The sequence below is a fragment of the Candoia aspera genome, chromosome 1 (assembly GCF_035149785.1).
Source record: "Candoia aspera isolate rCanAsp1 chromosome 1, rCanAsp1.hap2, whole genome shotgun sequence".
NCBI lineage: Eukaryota > Metazoa > Chordata > Lepidosauria > Squamata > Boidae > Candoia > Candoia aspera.
This window is the reverse complement of record NC_086153.1, coordinates 305,227,412-305,245,733: the sequence shown is the minus strand read 5'-3', so window position 1 is coordinate 305,245,733 and position 18,322 is coordinate 305,227,412. Positions and strand designations below refer to the sequence as shown.

The following is an 18,322-nucleotide window of genomic DNA, read 5'->3' as shown; positions in this document are numbered from 1 at the left end:
CTGGTTATTGCTCTAAACCTTATTGTTTACAAAAACTAAGGCTTTCACTTACCAGGTTAAGACAAAATCAAAACACTTTGTGGCTTAGCATAATGTATGAATATGATTATTTTGCTTTACATTTGTTGTTTTGGAACCTGGGAATTAGAATTTTGGCTGTTTTGATTCTGTGTTCATTAATATTATGCACAGAAATATGGCATGCCAATTTGTGGTGGTTTTTCTAAACAGAGCATGTGCTCCTTTTTAAATCCTGACTATTCATGCATAGCTGAATTTTCTAAGAAGAGTAAAGTCATAGTATTCTCTGTTCAGCAGAACAACAATTTCTCCCGATAGGGATTAAAAGCACAAAGCAGTAAATGGAAAAATGACAGTACTGTATAAGGCTTCTCTTCGCCAAAAGGCCCTATAGCTAGAGGCAGATATCAATAATTACAAGAGAAAATTAAATAACTTAAATAATATATATGATATGGAAATATTATGAATGCATGGGTGAGTCAAGAAAGATGAAAGGAGACACTTTTTAAAGCAGAAGTATGGATTAGCTACCTGAAGTTATCGTAATAGCTGTCAATTTAAACTGCTTCACAAGCAACCAGAAGAGAGAGTTATTTATTTATTTAACAATAATATGTTAAATAATTATATGGCTGCCCAACTCACACACAGTGACTCTGGGCGGCTTACAAGTTAATGCAGGCTATCAGTGACTAGTAGTCAAGATGGTTGCATGCATCCAGAGACAGTATGCATTTGATACCAGTTGCTGGGAATATTAGGGGAAATGAGTTCTGCTCATATTCTGCTTAACAGCCTCCATAGGACACTGTAGGAACAGGTTCACACCAGAGGACACTTGACTAGTGCTGAGATTTTTTCAATTAAACATGGTATAGAAATGTTTATTTAAAATAAAACTTTGATAAGGTTCAAGTAATTGTTATATTCTAAAATGATAAATTTTGTGATTAAAATTAAGCTTTTGTGATAAAAGCTTAGAAATAGTAAGTATAAAAGTCCCTTAGAAATGTGAGCGCCTGAGTAAATAATCCCTCATAATAGAGCTAGGAAAGGGTAACATATTTTTCCTATTCTTGTGTAGATGCAGAAGTAGGCATGCAGTTCATTAACCTAAAGAGGTGGGGAATAAAGTAACAATAATTTCTGCTCCCAATTGAATATTACAGGTAATAAAATACGTGTGACCTTTCAAACACCTCCTAATCCTTATATATTTACATCCTCATGTATTAGTATCAGTACCATATATTCATGCGTATGTGTGCTGATGATGCCTAAATCCCTTTTCAGTGCCATCTAAGACGTCATCTGCATATTTTGCTTGCCCTGGAATGAGAACAGGAGGGATCACTAACCATCCCTTGAGAACATTAACCTCAGCCCATCATAAGGCAACTGCCACCTGTCTTTTCTTGTTTCACATCAAAAGCTGCATTTTCCAACTTCTATCTGCACAGTGCTCTGCAGTCTGCCTGCTGTGGATCATTTCATTGCAGGCAAATGTTTCCACTTTGGTTGGCTCCAGTGCACTGGCAAGAACGCCCCTTTCTTCTGCATACTGGTTGCTGTCCACCATGGCCATTGTGTTATTGGCCTGCTTGTCCCATTCTGAAATGAGCTTCCTACAGTGGACTGTTGAATGTTGTTTGTTTGTTTGTTTGTTTTGAACAGATTCACATTTGAGCCGGTCAAAGGCTAGACAGTTTTTGTTCAAGTTCACTAGTGGAACAGTGAATTGGTGTTTGTTTGAATAATGCATTCCACCAGCTTTCCCTTCTAGTGATAAAATGAACAATAAAACTAGTGTGTTCCTTCCCCCCACTTCCATACACAAGGTGGGAAAGTGTCGAGGAGTCAATATGGGTCAGGAAGTCATTATTCAGAACTTCTGTCTGGCTTAGTGGCGAATGACTTGTTTCCTCTCCTTTATATTCTCACCTGTATGTTCTTGACTGGGCTGTCATGCTCAAATTTCTGGATCTCTCTATAGGTGTGCCCTCCCCTAACGTTTAATGATTGCTGCTCCTACCTTTTTGCCTGGTCTATTCCTAGTGAATAAATTGCACCCTTCAATCCTTGCCTTCCATTCATGAATTTCATCCTATCAGGTTTCAGTAATGCCTACTAAATCTTGCTTAGGGTATATATGACCCTGGTTATCTGGTTATCTCTTCTTAAAAAATCCTCTACTTACACCATCCCCCCAGGCCCCTATGATCGAGAGAAGGCCCGTTTTCGGTCTCACTTGGTAAAGAAGCAGAGATATACTTTTTCCGTGATGGCATCTATCCTATAGAATGACTTGCTATCTGCTATATACTAGCTGGAGCTGGCTCAAATTATTTTGCTGTCTGAGGCAGAGGGCAAGAGGATAATTTTGTGATCCCATATGCAAAGCCAAGTTGACAGTGGAAACTTATTTCTGTACTAGCAATGGAATAGGATCCTCCAACAAACTTGAAGGAAGTATGAGTCTTTGGTGCTCTCTGAGCTTGGTTGTTTGCTTGCAGACATTTCATTACCCAACTAGGTAACATCAGTGCTAGTGCATGTGGGGTTTGCTCCCTGTTTATATAGAGTAGCTTGCCCTGCCAGTGTTGGTGGGAGCATGGCTTTAACTGTATATAAACGGGGAACAATAAACTACTGTATATAAACGGGGAGCAAATCCCACACTCACTAGCACTGATGAAGTTACCTAGTTGGGTAATGAAACGTCTGCAAGCAACCAAGCTCAGAGCACCAAGGACTCTACAGTTCAACCCTGAGCCACAGATACTCTCTTCTGTTGGAACTGTCTGTATGACACACACACTATTTTCCAGTAACTATGAATAACTGAAATGCTCAGGAGAACAGCCATTGTTGCCTAATGCTGGAGCCAGCCCTGAGCTGTTGTGTTTCAGTGTCAAGATACTGTATGTAGCCTTTGCATCCACTAATTCCTCTCATATTTGTATTTTTAAGTTATTTTAATATTTGAGGGCTACCTGTGAGAAATTATGTACAAGAGTCCCTCTTTTGGGGGAGATGGGGGGTAAAAAAATTTGAATAAATACTTTGAAAAAATATATAATGCGGTTTTGCACTGTATTGCAAAGATCCGATAAGCATTTTTTAAAAACATACTACCACAGTAGTGCCAGACGTACAAAACCGATTTTAAATGTAGAATTTGTCCGTGTTTATTTGTTAATAGCGTTTAATATTCAGTGGGAGTCCCCGTAAATTTCTCTATTCTATATCTTTTCCCCTGTAAGAATAAAAATCTATTGTTTTCCACTCTGGGAAGAATCCTTGAAGTATGGGAGTAGAGTCGTGTGAATAGTCTCTGTCTGCAACCTGATTATCCACCTTTCCCCGTTAATATGTCGGGGACTCAGCTTCAAAAGAAATGTTGAATGACGGCGGGAGCGCCCGAACACCGCCAAGCGCTTCTCCTTTCCCGCCAAACAACGCCGGCAGCCGCACTCCCTCCTCTGCTCCGCCCACTCCTCCCCCCGCCTCATCCCTCTGGCTGCCAGTAGGTGGCGCTGCAGCGAACCACGTTCGTCGCCCCTCCGGTTCCCGTTCCGGGGCCGCAGGCCGGCTCGTTCCGCCGCCGAAAAGGCACCCGCTGCCACGGTTGCTGCAGCTGCCGCGCCCCCTCCCTTCCGCCGGTCCCCGCTTTGCGGGGTGCCCCCTGGGCCTGCTCCCGCCATGGCTACCAAGAAAGGGGGTTCGCGGCTGGAGACCGAGATCGAGAGGTGCCGGTCCGAGTGCCAGTGGGAAAGGATCCCTGAGCTCGTCAGGCAGCTTTCAGCCAAGCTCATTGCTAACGGTGCGGGCCGCTGGGTGGGAAGGGACGGGGGAAAGTCGGGAGGAAGCCGGTTCGTCGACCTTAATGCCAACGCCGACAGCTACGGCTGCAGGTGCAGCGGGGGCGGGATGAGGCAACTGCTTTTAAGCGCGCTGGAAGCTGAGCTTTCCTGAGAGTAGGTGATGAGCTGGCCTTGGGTTAGCCGTGCGTGGTGTTTACACGCGCGATAAAACTAAACAAGTGAGCCCTCTGGGCACGTGCAGAGGCTCACCGCTTGCCTGCCTTGGAACAGAAGCACAGCCCTCTCCCCGTGGATCTAATGTTGAGGCAACCTGATGCTTTGCTTTGCTCATGCTTGGCTGGGAATGCTGGGAGTTGTAGTCCCAGCCCCTCCATCACATCTGGAGGACATCAGGCCGGGGAACCTTGGAGAAAGACTGCCAGGGCAAAGGCCTGATGCTGTTTCTGCTGATCAATAATACTAATACTAAAGCTAAAGCTTTGCTTCCCAATAGGATAATGAACTGCTAGAAGATGTGCTAAAGTTCCCTTCTATTTTACAGTCCTTTCCTGGAAGCTGTAAAGGAGCTAACCTAGTATCTCTATGTACCAATGTATTATTTAGTAGTCTTCAAATGCCCACTGTTGACCTTTGAATATCTTGTATATGTCCAAAAACTTATACTTGGCATTAAATTAAAAAAAAATACGACCACATAGGAATTCAGTGGTAAGCTGCAGTAAACTGTCAAATTCAGATTGCATAGCAACATAAAGGAAGGGGAAGGTGGTGGTGCTTATTTCTCCCTTAGATGCAATTTTTTCCATCAGAGCAGAGATAATGATGCTGAAATGGCTTCTGTGTATGTAGGTTTTAAACTGAATCAGAGCATAAGAACCCCTGTTAGGTATTAGGGTTTAGCTCTCCCTGAAGAATAAAAAAAATGTGTAAAGTGCACATTTTAAATTAATTCCTGTAGTGTTTCCTGCTCTCACTGACTAACTGTAATGTTACATGCATATTCTGACATTACAAAAACAAATGTCAAGAAAAACCCAAATTCTAATGTGGCTTTCCCAAGTTAAGCTCTAATCAATATCTGGCAGGACTGTTCTGATCTCTGATTTGTGAGATCAGCTTAGAAATCACTCTCCAAGGTTTGGGATAAGGATAAAAAAGAATACATGTTTGTTGAACTTAATACGAGATAGCACTTATGGTTGACTTTCATGTTTGATGCTAGAACTCTGGCTGTAACAAAAAATAATAGGAAAAAAAGGTTTCCTGCATCACTGAATAACTATAGCAAGCCTATATCTAGTATTAAAGTATGTGGATTTGTCAGCCCTTCGAGTATTCCACTGCAATTTAGAAATTGCAGATTTATGTGCATTCCCCAAATACATGTTTAATAGATGCAGTATCTATTTCTCCTGATCAGGCTAGTGATATAAGCTGAATTTTGGGGTAAATTTGCATTCTGTGGCATTGAGAGATGGAGGATTTACTTTAAACTTATACAGGAGCACTGCTACTTCAAATGGCAAAATAGAGGGAAGAGGGCAGGGAAGGGGTAGAGTCAGCACAAGTGGTTTTGTTCAAACGTATTGTTTAATGTATATTGTGCAAGTATATTTTCATGCAATTGTCATTAGTAATTTTCACATTATGGAAACGGGTCTGGGTGAAAAAGTTTCTGGTAATTTGCACCTGTAAACAGTTATATTTTCTTTTTTTAAATTTGATAACTTGTTTTCAAAATAAGTAGAAAATCTGAAAATACTTATATTTGAGGAGGTATTATCATATTATATAAATACAAATATTTGAGATTTAGAATAAGAATGCATATATTCCATGCTATAAAAACTCCTGCTCTTTTAAGTTAAAACATCAGATTATGCTGTCAGAAGTAAGGTTATTTGTCTTAGTCACTGCCATGTTGCAATCTCTTGTACTTAATAAGGAAAAAACAAGGTTTACTTCCTGCTTAGCATTTATTTATTTAAAAGACATACATAGCTGCCCAACTCATGTAATTGCAATTCTTGGCAGCATACATCAAATAAAAACCAAACAGTAAACAATGACTACAAGGAAACAACATTCTGAAGAATGTTTACTGTGACTTACAAAGAGTGGAAGCAGAACGCTCAATACTGTTATCAAGTTGTGTGGACTTCGAGCTAAGCTGATAAGCAACTTGGTATGTCTTTCTGTGAACTGAGCCACAGGACAGTAGAGCTGGGCATTTGATTGATCAAAATAAGTTGTCAGATAATGGATGTATGGTGGATATTGGATATTGTAGTTCAGTAGCACCTAGAGAACAGGGGTTCCCATGTCTTTTTAAAGATACAGCAAAATTGTTAGTTTTACTCATGACTAAGTTTAGGAATGTAGCCTAGGTACATTTAAGGGAAATAAGTATGCAGGAATTGTGACAGAGAGAGGAGATAGTAATAAATTTCAGTGGCATATGCAGGCTGATAGTGGCATAGAAAAAAATTATCTGAGCTATGTAAAATGATGAGAAAAGAAGGTTTTAACTTTAATTTCCCTCCCCACGATTTTGATGGATAATTTGTGCTCTTCCTAGCCTGCTAAACAACTGCCTGGGAGGTAGATGGATGAAATGGTGTGCATCTGAATCCATGCATGTTTGAAAGTGAATGTATGTTTGTATATGCATGTATGTGTGGGGATATGTATATACAAATGTTTTCATGCATAGCTATGGGCCTTTGTATGCAAGCATAGCAGCTCAGCAGCTGGCACTCAGTGAACTTTTAGAGTGAAAATGTTTTAGAGTTGTGTATATCCACTTCACAAAGCATACAAAGAGAGCCCATATCAGCTTCTGAAATAATCTTGTGGTCCTTGCAAACCACATGGTTCCTTTAATGCTTAATGATTTGTAAAGAGGTGCTTCAGTGTGTTGTAAAACCCTTCTATTGAAGGCTTTCCATTTCCCTAATATTTATGGACTAGCCATTATTATGGATTATAATGCACAGTAGCTGGATTTGCACATCATACTAAAGCAGAATCAAAGATATCTCTATTGGGGATATGCATTTGCTCTTGATCTGATTGGATATATTGATTTGTTAGTCATATCAATTCAAATGCATATCACCATCAGACTGAATATTCAGATACCCTTACATTTTATGGTATAGTACGATGTGTGAAATTGCTCTTTATAGAGATGAGAAACACTGAGAAATAACTAGAAATATTTCAGAGAAAAAGATTCCCCCCCCATTTTTATGAAGGTCTTTTTGTTTTTATGAAGAAGTTGCAAAAGATGGTTATGAAGTATTTCCTAATAGTTTCATTTTAAACAGTACATCAAATGGTTAAAATGTGCAAGAAATTTATCTATGGTAGGAAATGCACCAAATTAAGAAATAAACAAACATCTGAAATGTACCAAGTTTGCTTCAATATAGGCAACCCATAATTGTCAGATATTGATGAAAATGATAAAATGATTTTAAAAAGGTTCAGAAGAAGTTGATACTGCTGATAATGATAATACTTCAAATTCAGGAAGTGAGACTGATCAGATAATATATCACATACCACGATGTGTGCCCTGAGTTTTATCCCCACCTTTTTTCAGCCTTTTCTAAAAATGTTAAAATGTATAAACATCTATTTTAAAAAATGTAAATGGAGTGAACATTTGAAAATGAATTCTGGCTATAAACAGGACATTATAAATACAAAGCAAATTTATTCAGAAGGTGCAGGATTTATTTTTGAATCAGTACCAAACTAATATCCACCAATTATACAAACTCAGCCAATTACTAAGAAATACATTGGCTAATATTGAAAGATTCAGGTTGTAACTGTAATTATATTCCAGTAGTATTTTATCTCATACTAAGTATACCATCCAGTAATTTCTGCATTGAAAAACTTTATACTGAAAGAATTAAACAGTGGTAAGGTTTGCCATGATTTACCATCAAATAATTAGCAAACTCCATGGTGTATTCATGCTGCCTCCCCTCCCCTCTCCTCCAGCATGAGGCACTTCTTTACTTTGTGCACTTCAGTCTCTGACAGCTGTTTAAAAAAGAGAAAAAATACTGTATGTCAAACAAGATCAGCAACACAAGGTATGTGAATTTGTGAGTGCTGCTGATTGTGTGAATATGGTAGGTTGGATGTTCGCATCATTTGGCTTAGTGGATCATTTCGAACTGTTCGTTATTAGCAATCCTGCATGTAGAGGTCTTTCAAAAGCTTTTCCATCAACCATGATTCTCATACCAAAGGCTTTAAGGGGTTTAGCATTTTAGAGATCATCTGAAATGCCACACTTATCCTGTAGCAGAACACTCTGAGGTATTCCAGCATTGCCCTGCGGCTATCCCTTGAGGCATACTTTTAATTAAGCTTTCTTATTTCTAGTTTGGAGTAACAGGAGACGCATCAAACTACAGTGGCTGTAGTAGGCTAGAATGAAACTTAAAGGCAAACAGTTTTAAATATATGCATTTGAAATCCAGACTTACATATTTTTGGTATTTATGAAACTAATATTGTGCAATATCCATAATTTGTTATTTCTGGCATGCATGTCCTTTCAATGTAGTTTGGCTCATAGATGTTCACACCAGCTAAAGAAGAACTAGATTCTGCCAGTTTCATGTACTTTCAAAACCCTGTTTGAGGACAGTTGCTGAAGACAACTAGTGATCAGAAAGAATCCCAGATAAAGCTAACAAAAGGAAAAACAGTTAAAAATATGTTACATTTTTTTGTGATTTATACTAGTGTTTCTCAACCTTGGCAACTTTAAGATAGGTGGACTTAAACTCCCAGAATTCTGGGAATTGAAGTCCACCTATCTTAAAGTTGCTAAGATTGAGAAGTACTGATTTATATGATCAGTTGGAGAAATTTCACCTAGACAATAAAATCGTTTATTTTTATTCTTAATTATATAGCTTTATGAGTGGAATTTATTACAAATATAGCTTTTCTACTCTGGAAAACTTTGTATAAGCTGATTATTGCATAATGTAGTATTAGACCACCTATCTCCCAAACCAACATACATGTACATAATCTGAAGTCAGCATTTTTGTGGCAGATGATGATGGACTTAATTGCTAGATGAAGAAGGAGAGAAGACAAGTCTTATGAAGACATTTGTGTAATATCAGATTAATGTAAGCCAGGTTTTAGGCTATAATCAGCCCAGAGAGGAACTGATTATATAAACTTCCACTTCTTTAATGGCATATGTTTATTCTTTAGTAATTGGAAGTATTAAGATAATAGTTCATGCTCTAGTTAAATAGCATCATTATCCATACCTCCTTCTAACATACAGATGAAGTAATTGTAGTGGAATTAGGTCTGCCCTTGAGAAAGAAGTAGGTGAGGTAAAACTGTTACTCAGTCCAGGGAAGGTACAAAAAACCTCAAAGCAGCCCTGTCTTGACCTTGTCTTTAAAAAGGGGGCAGTGAAGGTTCTGTACAGTCTTTTAAGGCCCTGTTAATGTACCATAAACAACAAACTGGCATTCCTGGAATCTCTATGATATCTGTTTCTTAACCTGTCCTGTCTCTAAGGGCTGACACTAACTTTTATTTTTCTGACAAGTAGAGATGGCCCAGCTCCACTTGGGATTGCCCATGGAACCCATTTCAAAGAAAATACTTTGGTGCAAATATCTAGTTAGTTTCTCTGGGAGGCAATGAAGGCTGTTCTGGAGGACTCATTGTACTAACTAATTGGCCTTTTTAAAACCTATGGGTAGAATTCAGATATTTAAATTAGAAGAAGAAATAAATAGTCTGGAAGAAAAATACAAAAATAAAATTGAGTAGCACAACTGAACGTATTGTGTAAACAGTTGGAGGTTTCAAACCTCCTCTCCCCAAAGACCCTCAAAATGTACACATCGTAGCTTCATCTCCTGCCTTGGTATGCAGCTTGGTGCTTCCTACTGCCAGTACCCTTCTTCTGGATAACACCTCCTGGTACCTTCCCTCTCAGCCTGTGATAGGGCCGCCATATCCTGTCTAGAAACTAAAAGGAAAAAAAAGTTCTAGAGCTACCTTCTGGCCAGAGTAAAATGTCAGCCCCTTCTTCCTTGGGAGATAGACCAATCTTACAAGAGATAAATAGAATCAAATTTTATTTGAGAAAAAGGGGAAAAAGGAAATATAAAAATCCTTTTTCATCATTAAGTCGTATGTAAAACATTCAGTGGCAAAGGAAGTAAAAATTAGAATTGTTCAAATCACAGATTATGACTTAATAGGATTTCCCACCAAAAAAACCTTATAAAGGCAATGTGAAATTTAAACTTTATTACAAAGACTAGCATAGAACAGTACAATATAAAAATTAAAAAAACCTTGCATGATAAAGAGGGGAGAACATGCAACACCAGTTAAATCATAGATAAAACTGTCCTAGTAGGTATTAATAACCAAATAATAAAAAAGCTATAAGAATATATAACAGGCAAACTAATTGTGAATGAAGATAAAAAAGATAGAATCAAGATAAAACTAGAACTCTTATAAAATTACCCTATATAAAATATACTAAATAGAACAAACGGGAGAATATCAGATCATTAAAAAGTGAAAGTAAAAACCCTGTCAGAAAACAAAAGAATGCATGAAAGAAACAACTATAGTATATACTCACAGAAAAGCCCATCCATGGATAAGCTGGCCCTTAATTCAGAACCAAAATGCCACGAAATATGTGCTACCTGTGGATAAGCCAGTTGTGAAAATTAAAAGGAAAGTTTCAAGGGTCAACCTATCCACAGGTGGCGCATTTTTCATGGTATTTTGGTTAAAGACTTGAGAGTTGACTTATCTGTGGATGGGCTTATCTGTGATATACACGGGTACTTTTAAAAAGTATTACCATATATTCTCACAGATAATCCCATCTACAGATAAGCCAAACCCAAGTTTTTGGGTGTATTTTGGAACCTAAAAATTTTGACTAATCGGTGAGTATATATGGCAGCCTTTCTCAACCTTTTGACCCTGGAGGAGCCCTTGAAATATTTTTCAGGCCTCGGGGAACCCCCGCACATTCAGGCTGAAATATAGGCCAGAAGTTACAAAATTATATTCGTTTCATGTGTAAGCCTGTATATATGCATTAATAGTGTTCTTAAACTAAAAATAAAGAATGAAACTTACTTCTTTAATGTGGAGTTGCCCAAATTTGAAATAATTTTTAAAATAAATTGTGATCTCCCAGGGAACCCCTAGTGACCTCTCATAGAACCCTAGGGTTCCACAGAACTGTGGTTGAGAAAGCCTGATATACGGTATTTCAAAACAGTTATTAGAAAGGAACTGGAAGTAAGGGGGGAAAAAACTCAGTCTGAGGAAAAATAACAATTATTGGTAACATTTTGGAGGAACGAACATCTTCCTGATCTTACACGTCACCACACAAAATTTTGCCAGATATGCTTTGGTAGAGTTCTTGTCAGACAATAGACAAGTTGCATAGAAATGCTTGGGAAGCCACTAGCAGTGGTACAACATAGGTTCTTTGTACGTGACTGTAATACTGACAAGCAAGTAACACATGCTTAGTTGTTTCTATCTCCCCATCCCCACAGGTGCACAATCATTCTTGACTGGCAATATAAGGCTTTGGGCAGACACAAAATCATGTTGTTCTGCCCTCTTTCTCTCCTCCCGCCCCGCTTTCTGGCCCATAGTTACTTGCACCTTTTCCCTGGAGTTCAGACTACACTTGCCAAAAGAGCAAAAGCTCTTCCACCTGGAAAGGAATAGATTGGGAGTAATTTCATTTTGCCATGTGTTAAAACAGGTCTGCAAACTACACCCTGCAGGCCAGATTGGAATTGCGAGCTAAGAATGGTTTTTACATTTTCAAATGGTTGAAGTAAAGTCAAAAGAATAATATTTTATGACACGCAAAAATTATATGAAATACAAATTTCAGTGCTTGTAGATGAAGTTTTATTGGGACACAGCCATGCTAATTCATTTATGTATTGTCTATGGCTGCTTTTAAGCTATAACAGAAGAGTTGAATAAGTAACAGAAACCTTACATGGTGCTCTCATTGCTTCACACTGCTACTTGGCGCACTCATCACAGCATTCCCAATTCAAACAAGAAATAAAAACATTTAAAATGGAATATCTCATCGCAGCACAATTTCTTCACAAAAATAAAAAATGAAAATGAGCCTGCAACCAAAGTTTGGTTTCAAAAGTTTCCGAGGGGCTAGCCTCTCAGCAAGAACAGTTACTTGAAGAGTTGAGAATATTGGGAGCAACATCAATAGTCAATGAAAAAACAAGGCAAATGATTTTTAGTGGTTTTTCTTACTGGTACTGCTTAGTTGTTGTTTATTTGAGGAGTCAGTGCTGAGTTTGAAGTGACTGAAGAATTAGCCTCTATGAATCAGCTACAGGTGAGAATATTTTCAAAGAAGTAGAGAAAACACTAATTCAGTACAAACTGAAATGGAATCTGCTAAAATGTGTTACAACTGATGGTGGTAAAAATATGTGTGGAGCAGAAAAAGGCTTAGTTGGACAAATATACTAAGCTTGTAAAAATCTAAGGTGTTTAAAGCCTATGATTATTCATTGTATTATTCGTCAGCAGGTACTTTGTGGAAAATATTTGAATCTATCAAGTGTTAATGAACCAGTAGTGTCAACAGTGAACTTCATTTGCTCTTGAGGACTTAACTATAGTCAGTTCAATGAAATTTTGTCAGAATTAGAAGCTGAATATCCTGACCCTGCCCTACCACACAGCAGTCGGATGGCTTAACAGTGGTAAAGTTTGTGATTTTTTGAGCACAGGGCCGCAATTGAATTTTCTCTGAATGAGAACTGTCCTCAACCACTATTATTGAACACTGAATGGCTTTGGAACTTAGCTTTTGCTGCAGACTTAATAATGTTTCTTAATGAATTCAACCTAAAATTACAAGGCAAAACAGCACTTATATAGGCAAAACTTATATTGCAGTAAAATTATTTTAATGACAACTAATATTGAAATCACAAGTAATACCAAGCTGCTTTATACACTTCCCATGCTGTCAAAAATTAAAACAAGAAGTGAGATCACCATTTCCACACAAATTTGCAACGGGTATATTTTCCAAGTTCAAACTACAGTTCCAGCAGCGTTTTTCTGAGATCTCTGAATATACCAATCTCAAATTGGTGTGGTAAAGGATACCAATGGATAAATAATCCAAAGAAGATCAAACAAAGATGAAATATGCAGAACTTCAGTACAGTAGAGATGTCAAAATCCAAATTACCTAAGAAGATATTCCGTACTTACAAGAATCTATCGTACTGGAAGATGAAGTTAGATCAACACTCCAGTCATTACCAAGTCAGAAGGCTACAGGAATTTATGGAATATCTACAAGATTATGGTGAGCAACAGAAGAAGATTCAGTAAAGGTTCAAACCAAGTTATGCCAGCAAACCTGGAGAACAACGCAATGGCCAACAGATTGGAAGAGGTCAGTCTACTTACCGACAGCAAAGAAAGGAGACTTAGCATAGTATGTGAACTCGTACAATATCCTTAATTTCACACTCTAAAAAAAGAATGCTTAGGATCATCCAACACAGATTAGAGTCCTACATGGGAATGAAGCTGACTTTAGAAAAGTCTGAAGACATTATTACTGATGCCTGCTGGATAATTGAGAAAGCCAAAGAATACCAGAAAGAAGCACATGCTTCACTGATTATAGAAGGGCCTTCAGCTGTGTCTATCATGTCCCATTGTCCTCATGCAACCACAGTATGGACAGAACATGGTGAAACAGACTGGCTGCAGGTTAGCAAAGGAATGAGTCAATGCTATATATTCTTCCCTTATTTATTCATACTATATGCAGAGTATCTATTGAGGGAAGCTGATCTGAAAGAAGATGGGTGTGGTTTTAAAATTGGAGGAAGAAACATCACTAACCTTCACTATGCTGATGACACTACTCTGATAGTTGAAAATGCAAAGGATCTGGAAGCTTAAATAAGGAAAGTCAAGGAATGAAAAAAGGGACTAAGATTAAATGTAAAAAGATTACACAAATGACAACGGGTACAGCAAACAGCCTTAATATTGACAATGAAGAGATGGAAGTGGTGTATAGGTTTTAGAATCAACCGTTAACGGTACAGGAACTCAGAAGTCAAGAAACATGCTGCAAATTAGCACTTGGTAAAGTAGTAGTGAAGGCTTTGGAAAAGATAATCAGATGATGGGGCATGTCTATACCTATAAAGATCAGAATCATACAGGCAATGTTTTTCCATCTGAAACTCTATTGAAGCAAAAGTTGGACTTTCAAGAAGCAGGCTAGAAAAAGGATTAACACTTTTGAAATTGGTGTTAGAGAAGACTCATGAGAATACCATGGCTAGCCAAAAAACCCAAATAAATTATTAAACAAATTAAGCTAGTGTGTTACAATTTAAAAGAAAACTTTTTAAAAATGATGTACCATTGGTATATGACCACCACCTGTCTGTCAGTTTGTCATATTGTGGTGGCTTGTGTGTTGCTAGGATGCTGGAAGCTATGCTACCAGTAGTTCTACTACCAAAAGGGTTACCCATGGTGGACAGGTCATGCGGAACCTGTACACAGATCAAGAAGCAGTTGTTAGAAAATGGTGATACTGAGTGGTTCAAAATTGGAAAAGGTGTGCAGCAAGGTTGTATACTTTCACCCTACTTACTCAATATGTATGCTGAACAAATAATTTGAGAAGCAGGAATGTACGAAGAAGAACGGGGTATCAGAATTGGTGGAAGACTCATTAATAACCTGCGATATGCAGATGATATAACTTTGCTTGCTAGAAATGAAGACTTGAAGTACTTGCTGATGAAGATCAAGATTGTAGTCAGCAGTACGGACTACTGAATGTGAAGAAGACGATTCTCACAAATGGACCAATAAACATTGTCACAATAAATGGAGAAGAAATTGAAGTCATCAACGATTTCATTCTAATCGGATCAATGATCAATGCGAAGGGAAGTAGTAATCAAGAAATCAAACTACGTATCATGCTGGGAAAATCTGCCATCAAAGGCCTATCTAAAGTTTTCAGAAGTAAAGACGTTAGTTCAAAAACAAAGGTGCGTCTGACTCACGCCATGGTCTTCTCAATTGCCACATATGCCTGTGAAAGTTGGACCTTAAAAAAGGAAGATAGAAGAATTGATGCATTCGAACTGTGTTGGCAAAGATAATTGAAAATACCATGGACTGCCAGAAGAACAAACAAATCAGTTTTAGAACAAAATATAACCAGAATGTTCCCTAGAGGTGAAGATAACTAAGCTCTGACTCTCATACTTTGGACACATCATCAGGAAAGACTGATCGCTTGAAAAGGACATCATGTTTGTTAAAGTCGGCCAGCGGAAAAGAGGAAGACCTTCAATGCAATGGATTGATACAATTACCACAACAATGGATGCAGACATTGGAACAGTCAGGCATATGGCACAAGACCGAACAGCATTTTATTCTGTTTTACATAGGGTCGCCATGAGTTTTAACGACTTGATGGCAACTAACAGCAACAACAACATTGGTATATGACACCAGAGAAATTGTCTAAGAAGTATAAAAGTACTTCAAATCACTGTTGGAAATGTGAAAAACATGAACATTTTATTATGCATGGTGGACTTGTGAAAAAGCAAAAAGATACTGGATACAAATGCATATGGTGATGCAGAGAGTTTTAAAAATGAACTTTCAAATGAAAACAATTTTTCTTACTAGGACTTATGGACTCTCAGCTAGAAAAAGCTCATGCACAATTGGTTTTATATATGGTAACTGCAGTGAGGTTATTATATGCACAAGGATGGAAGACTACAGAAACACCAGTAATGGAGGAATGGATTGTGAAGAGTTTGCAGAAATGGTTAAATTGACTTGAGGGAACTACAATCTTCTATAAAAGACTGGAAACCCTTTATAGACTTTGCTGAAAATGGACAAAAATGAACTGCTTTTGGGATTTATTGATTAAAAAGATTTGTTTATGTGAAGAAGGGAACTATGATATGCAATATGGGAGGGTGGAGATGGTAAATGCTATGTTTGTAACTACTGCAAAAAAGATTGGAAGTCACTTCTTTAGATACCTTTTTTTTCTTGCTTTTTTGTTATTCACGTTTTCTTTTACCACTTTATAATCTTTTTCTTTTTCTTCTATGTTTCTGCAGTTTTTAAAATCTTTATAAAATCTTTTTTTAATAAAAATTATTAAAAAAACAACAAATCAACCTAGAATTTTCATTTGAGACACAAACGACCAGGCTCAAACTATCATACACATTATGCAAAGATCTACCTCTCTGGAGAAGTCTATATAGCTGGCAGGAAAGAGAAGAGGATGACTATCATTTACAACAGTAATAAATGCACCATTGGAAAACCTTAACAACCAGGCTGAGAACAGATTCTCTTGGAGAAAATCTATGTGGTTGTCAGAAACAGGCCAAGAAACTATGCCGAGTCAGTGTATTCCAACTCTAGTTCTTTATTGTTCTCACCGTATAGACAGAATCTCGCCAGACTAAAGCTATCCTAACTAACCTATGGGGAAATAACCTAGGAGAGTCTAGGGCAGGGCTACCCTGACTCTCTTTGACCCCCTGCCAGACTCTCTAGACTGCGAGCCCTCTTATCAGCTTAGAATGCGTTCACTCCTTCCTGGGAACCAGTGGCAGCGCTGAATTCCACCACAGTGGTGCTAAGAATCGACACTGACTTGATGGCACATAATCAATGTATTTCTTACCATGTTAAAGTCATGGATTTGTTCCTAACTCTGTTTTTCCATAATTAAATTTTATTTATATAATTCAGTTACTAAATAATATCTGTGCAGTGCCACACTGGTGCAAATTACTTATTTCTAGTTCCAGCAATTTCTCTTCCTAAGAGAGAACTGCATTTCTTTACCACTTCTTCTGTATTTTCATATCTATACTGTGTCATTATCTGTATCCTGCTTTTCACTGATTTTTTATAGTATAAGCAAACTGTTGTTGTGTTATGTCATATAAGTAAACATCTTTAAGTAGGAGTATCTGTTACTTATATTTGGAATATGCAGTGCCTGAATATCAAATACTAAATATATGACCCTACTGTTAGAACTATAGAACTCTAAACAGGAAATAGTTATTGTGACTGCAACTGAAATGTTTTTAACTGATAAAATTTGAATGTGGGCAAGTTCTTAAATTTTGCAAGTGATGGTATTACCATTAGAAGCCTCCTTAACTTGCTGGCTTCCTGTGCTGTAAACAATAGATTTAAAAAGGCTTGCGAAAGAAAGACTCAGTGGTGAAGTAGGAATTATTTTTTTCCAAACTGGTGTGTGTGTGTGTGTGTGTGATGGAATGAAAAGTATTTTTAAACAAATAGTGAAACGTTAATAACTCTTGTCAGTCTTGAGCTGTGTTCTATAAAAGCCTATCTGGTTTTCTTCAGTAATGGTATTTATTATTTTTTTAAAGGATGAATTTTGAAATGTAGTTGTTCAAAATAAAGTTGTCATCTAATATCAATAGCACTTAATACTGAAACACTGCCAAAATTACTTAATTTTAATCCCATTAATATATAGTATTTTCACTCTCTTCTGATCTTCCTTTATTTAACTTGGTTTCATTATCCCAGTCTATCAGAGATTATGAAGGAAGTGGATGATACCTTGCTGTTACATAGCCAGAATATCTGATCACATGGCATCATAGATCAGTCAATTCAAAGTCAAGGCAGGAAGAATTACCTTCACTTTGAATGTGCTTTGTGGAGGAAATCACAACATAAATTCTTTTTAGTCTACATTTCTAAATAATTGCAGAAAAGATGAATGCTTTCAAGGATAATGACAATATTAATGAAAATACATCCTGTCAAATCTCAGCTTTGTACAGACACAAAATAGTCCAAGGTTTGGGAAGAAGTAAGAGAAGGGGCAATATATTTCTCATAATCATTCTTCTACAGGTTTATATATTACAGAACTCAGCTCTTATTTTGGAAGTCTTATTTTAGCATTTCCAGGATATAGATTGAAGTTGAAGTAAAATTGTTTTTTAGAAAAGTACATTAAAGACCATTCTGTGATTCACCTGTGAATAGCTGTATAAGTTTGATATGAACATTTTTTTTAAAAAAATGTTACAGCTGTTATAAAAGCAAATAATTTCTTTTTGTTTCAAAATGGAAATTGCTCTTCAAAGTAAAGCCTAAATTAAATATTTATAATGCAGCCTCATGTAATGATATCCTAAGAGATATTTCTCTTGTGGAGAGTGCCTTTCGAGTAGTGTAATACATAGTTTAGAAGGGAGCAAGCTGGGATATTAATTCTTTCAGCAGCCCATTTTTGTTTGAAACTCCTCCAAACTTTAGAACCCCTGGAATTC

At 37.4% G+C, this 18,322-nt stretch overlaps 1 protein-coding gene across 3 annotated transcripts in view; it reads left to right on the top strand.

Moving 5' to 3' along the window:
- The first annotated feature begins 3,612 nt into the window (after positions 1-3,612).
- Positions 3,613-18,322, top strand: part of TTC7B (tetratricopeptide repeat domain 7B) — a 124,153-nt gene continuing 109,443 nt past the window's right edge. For 2 of the 3 annotated variants that reach the window (XM_063290225.1, XM_063290224.1), the window contains exon 1: positions 3,615-3,847. In XM_063290225.1, the coding sequence (XP_063146295.1) occupies positions 3,727-3,847 (121 nt within the window). In that variant the 5' untranslated portion in view covers positions 3,615-3,726. Of the gene's footprint in view, positions 3,848-18,322 lie in introns of all 3 variants that reach the window. The other variant, XM_063290226.1, reaches the window with a different exon arrangement.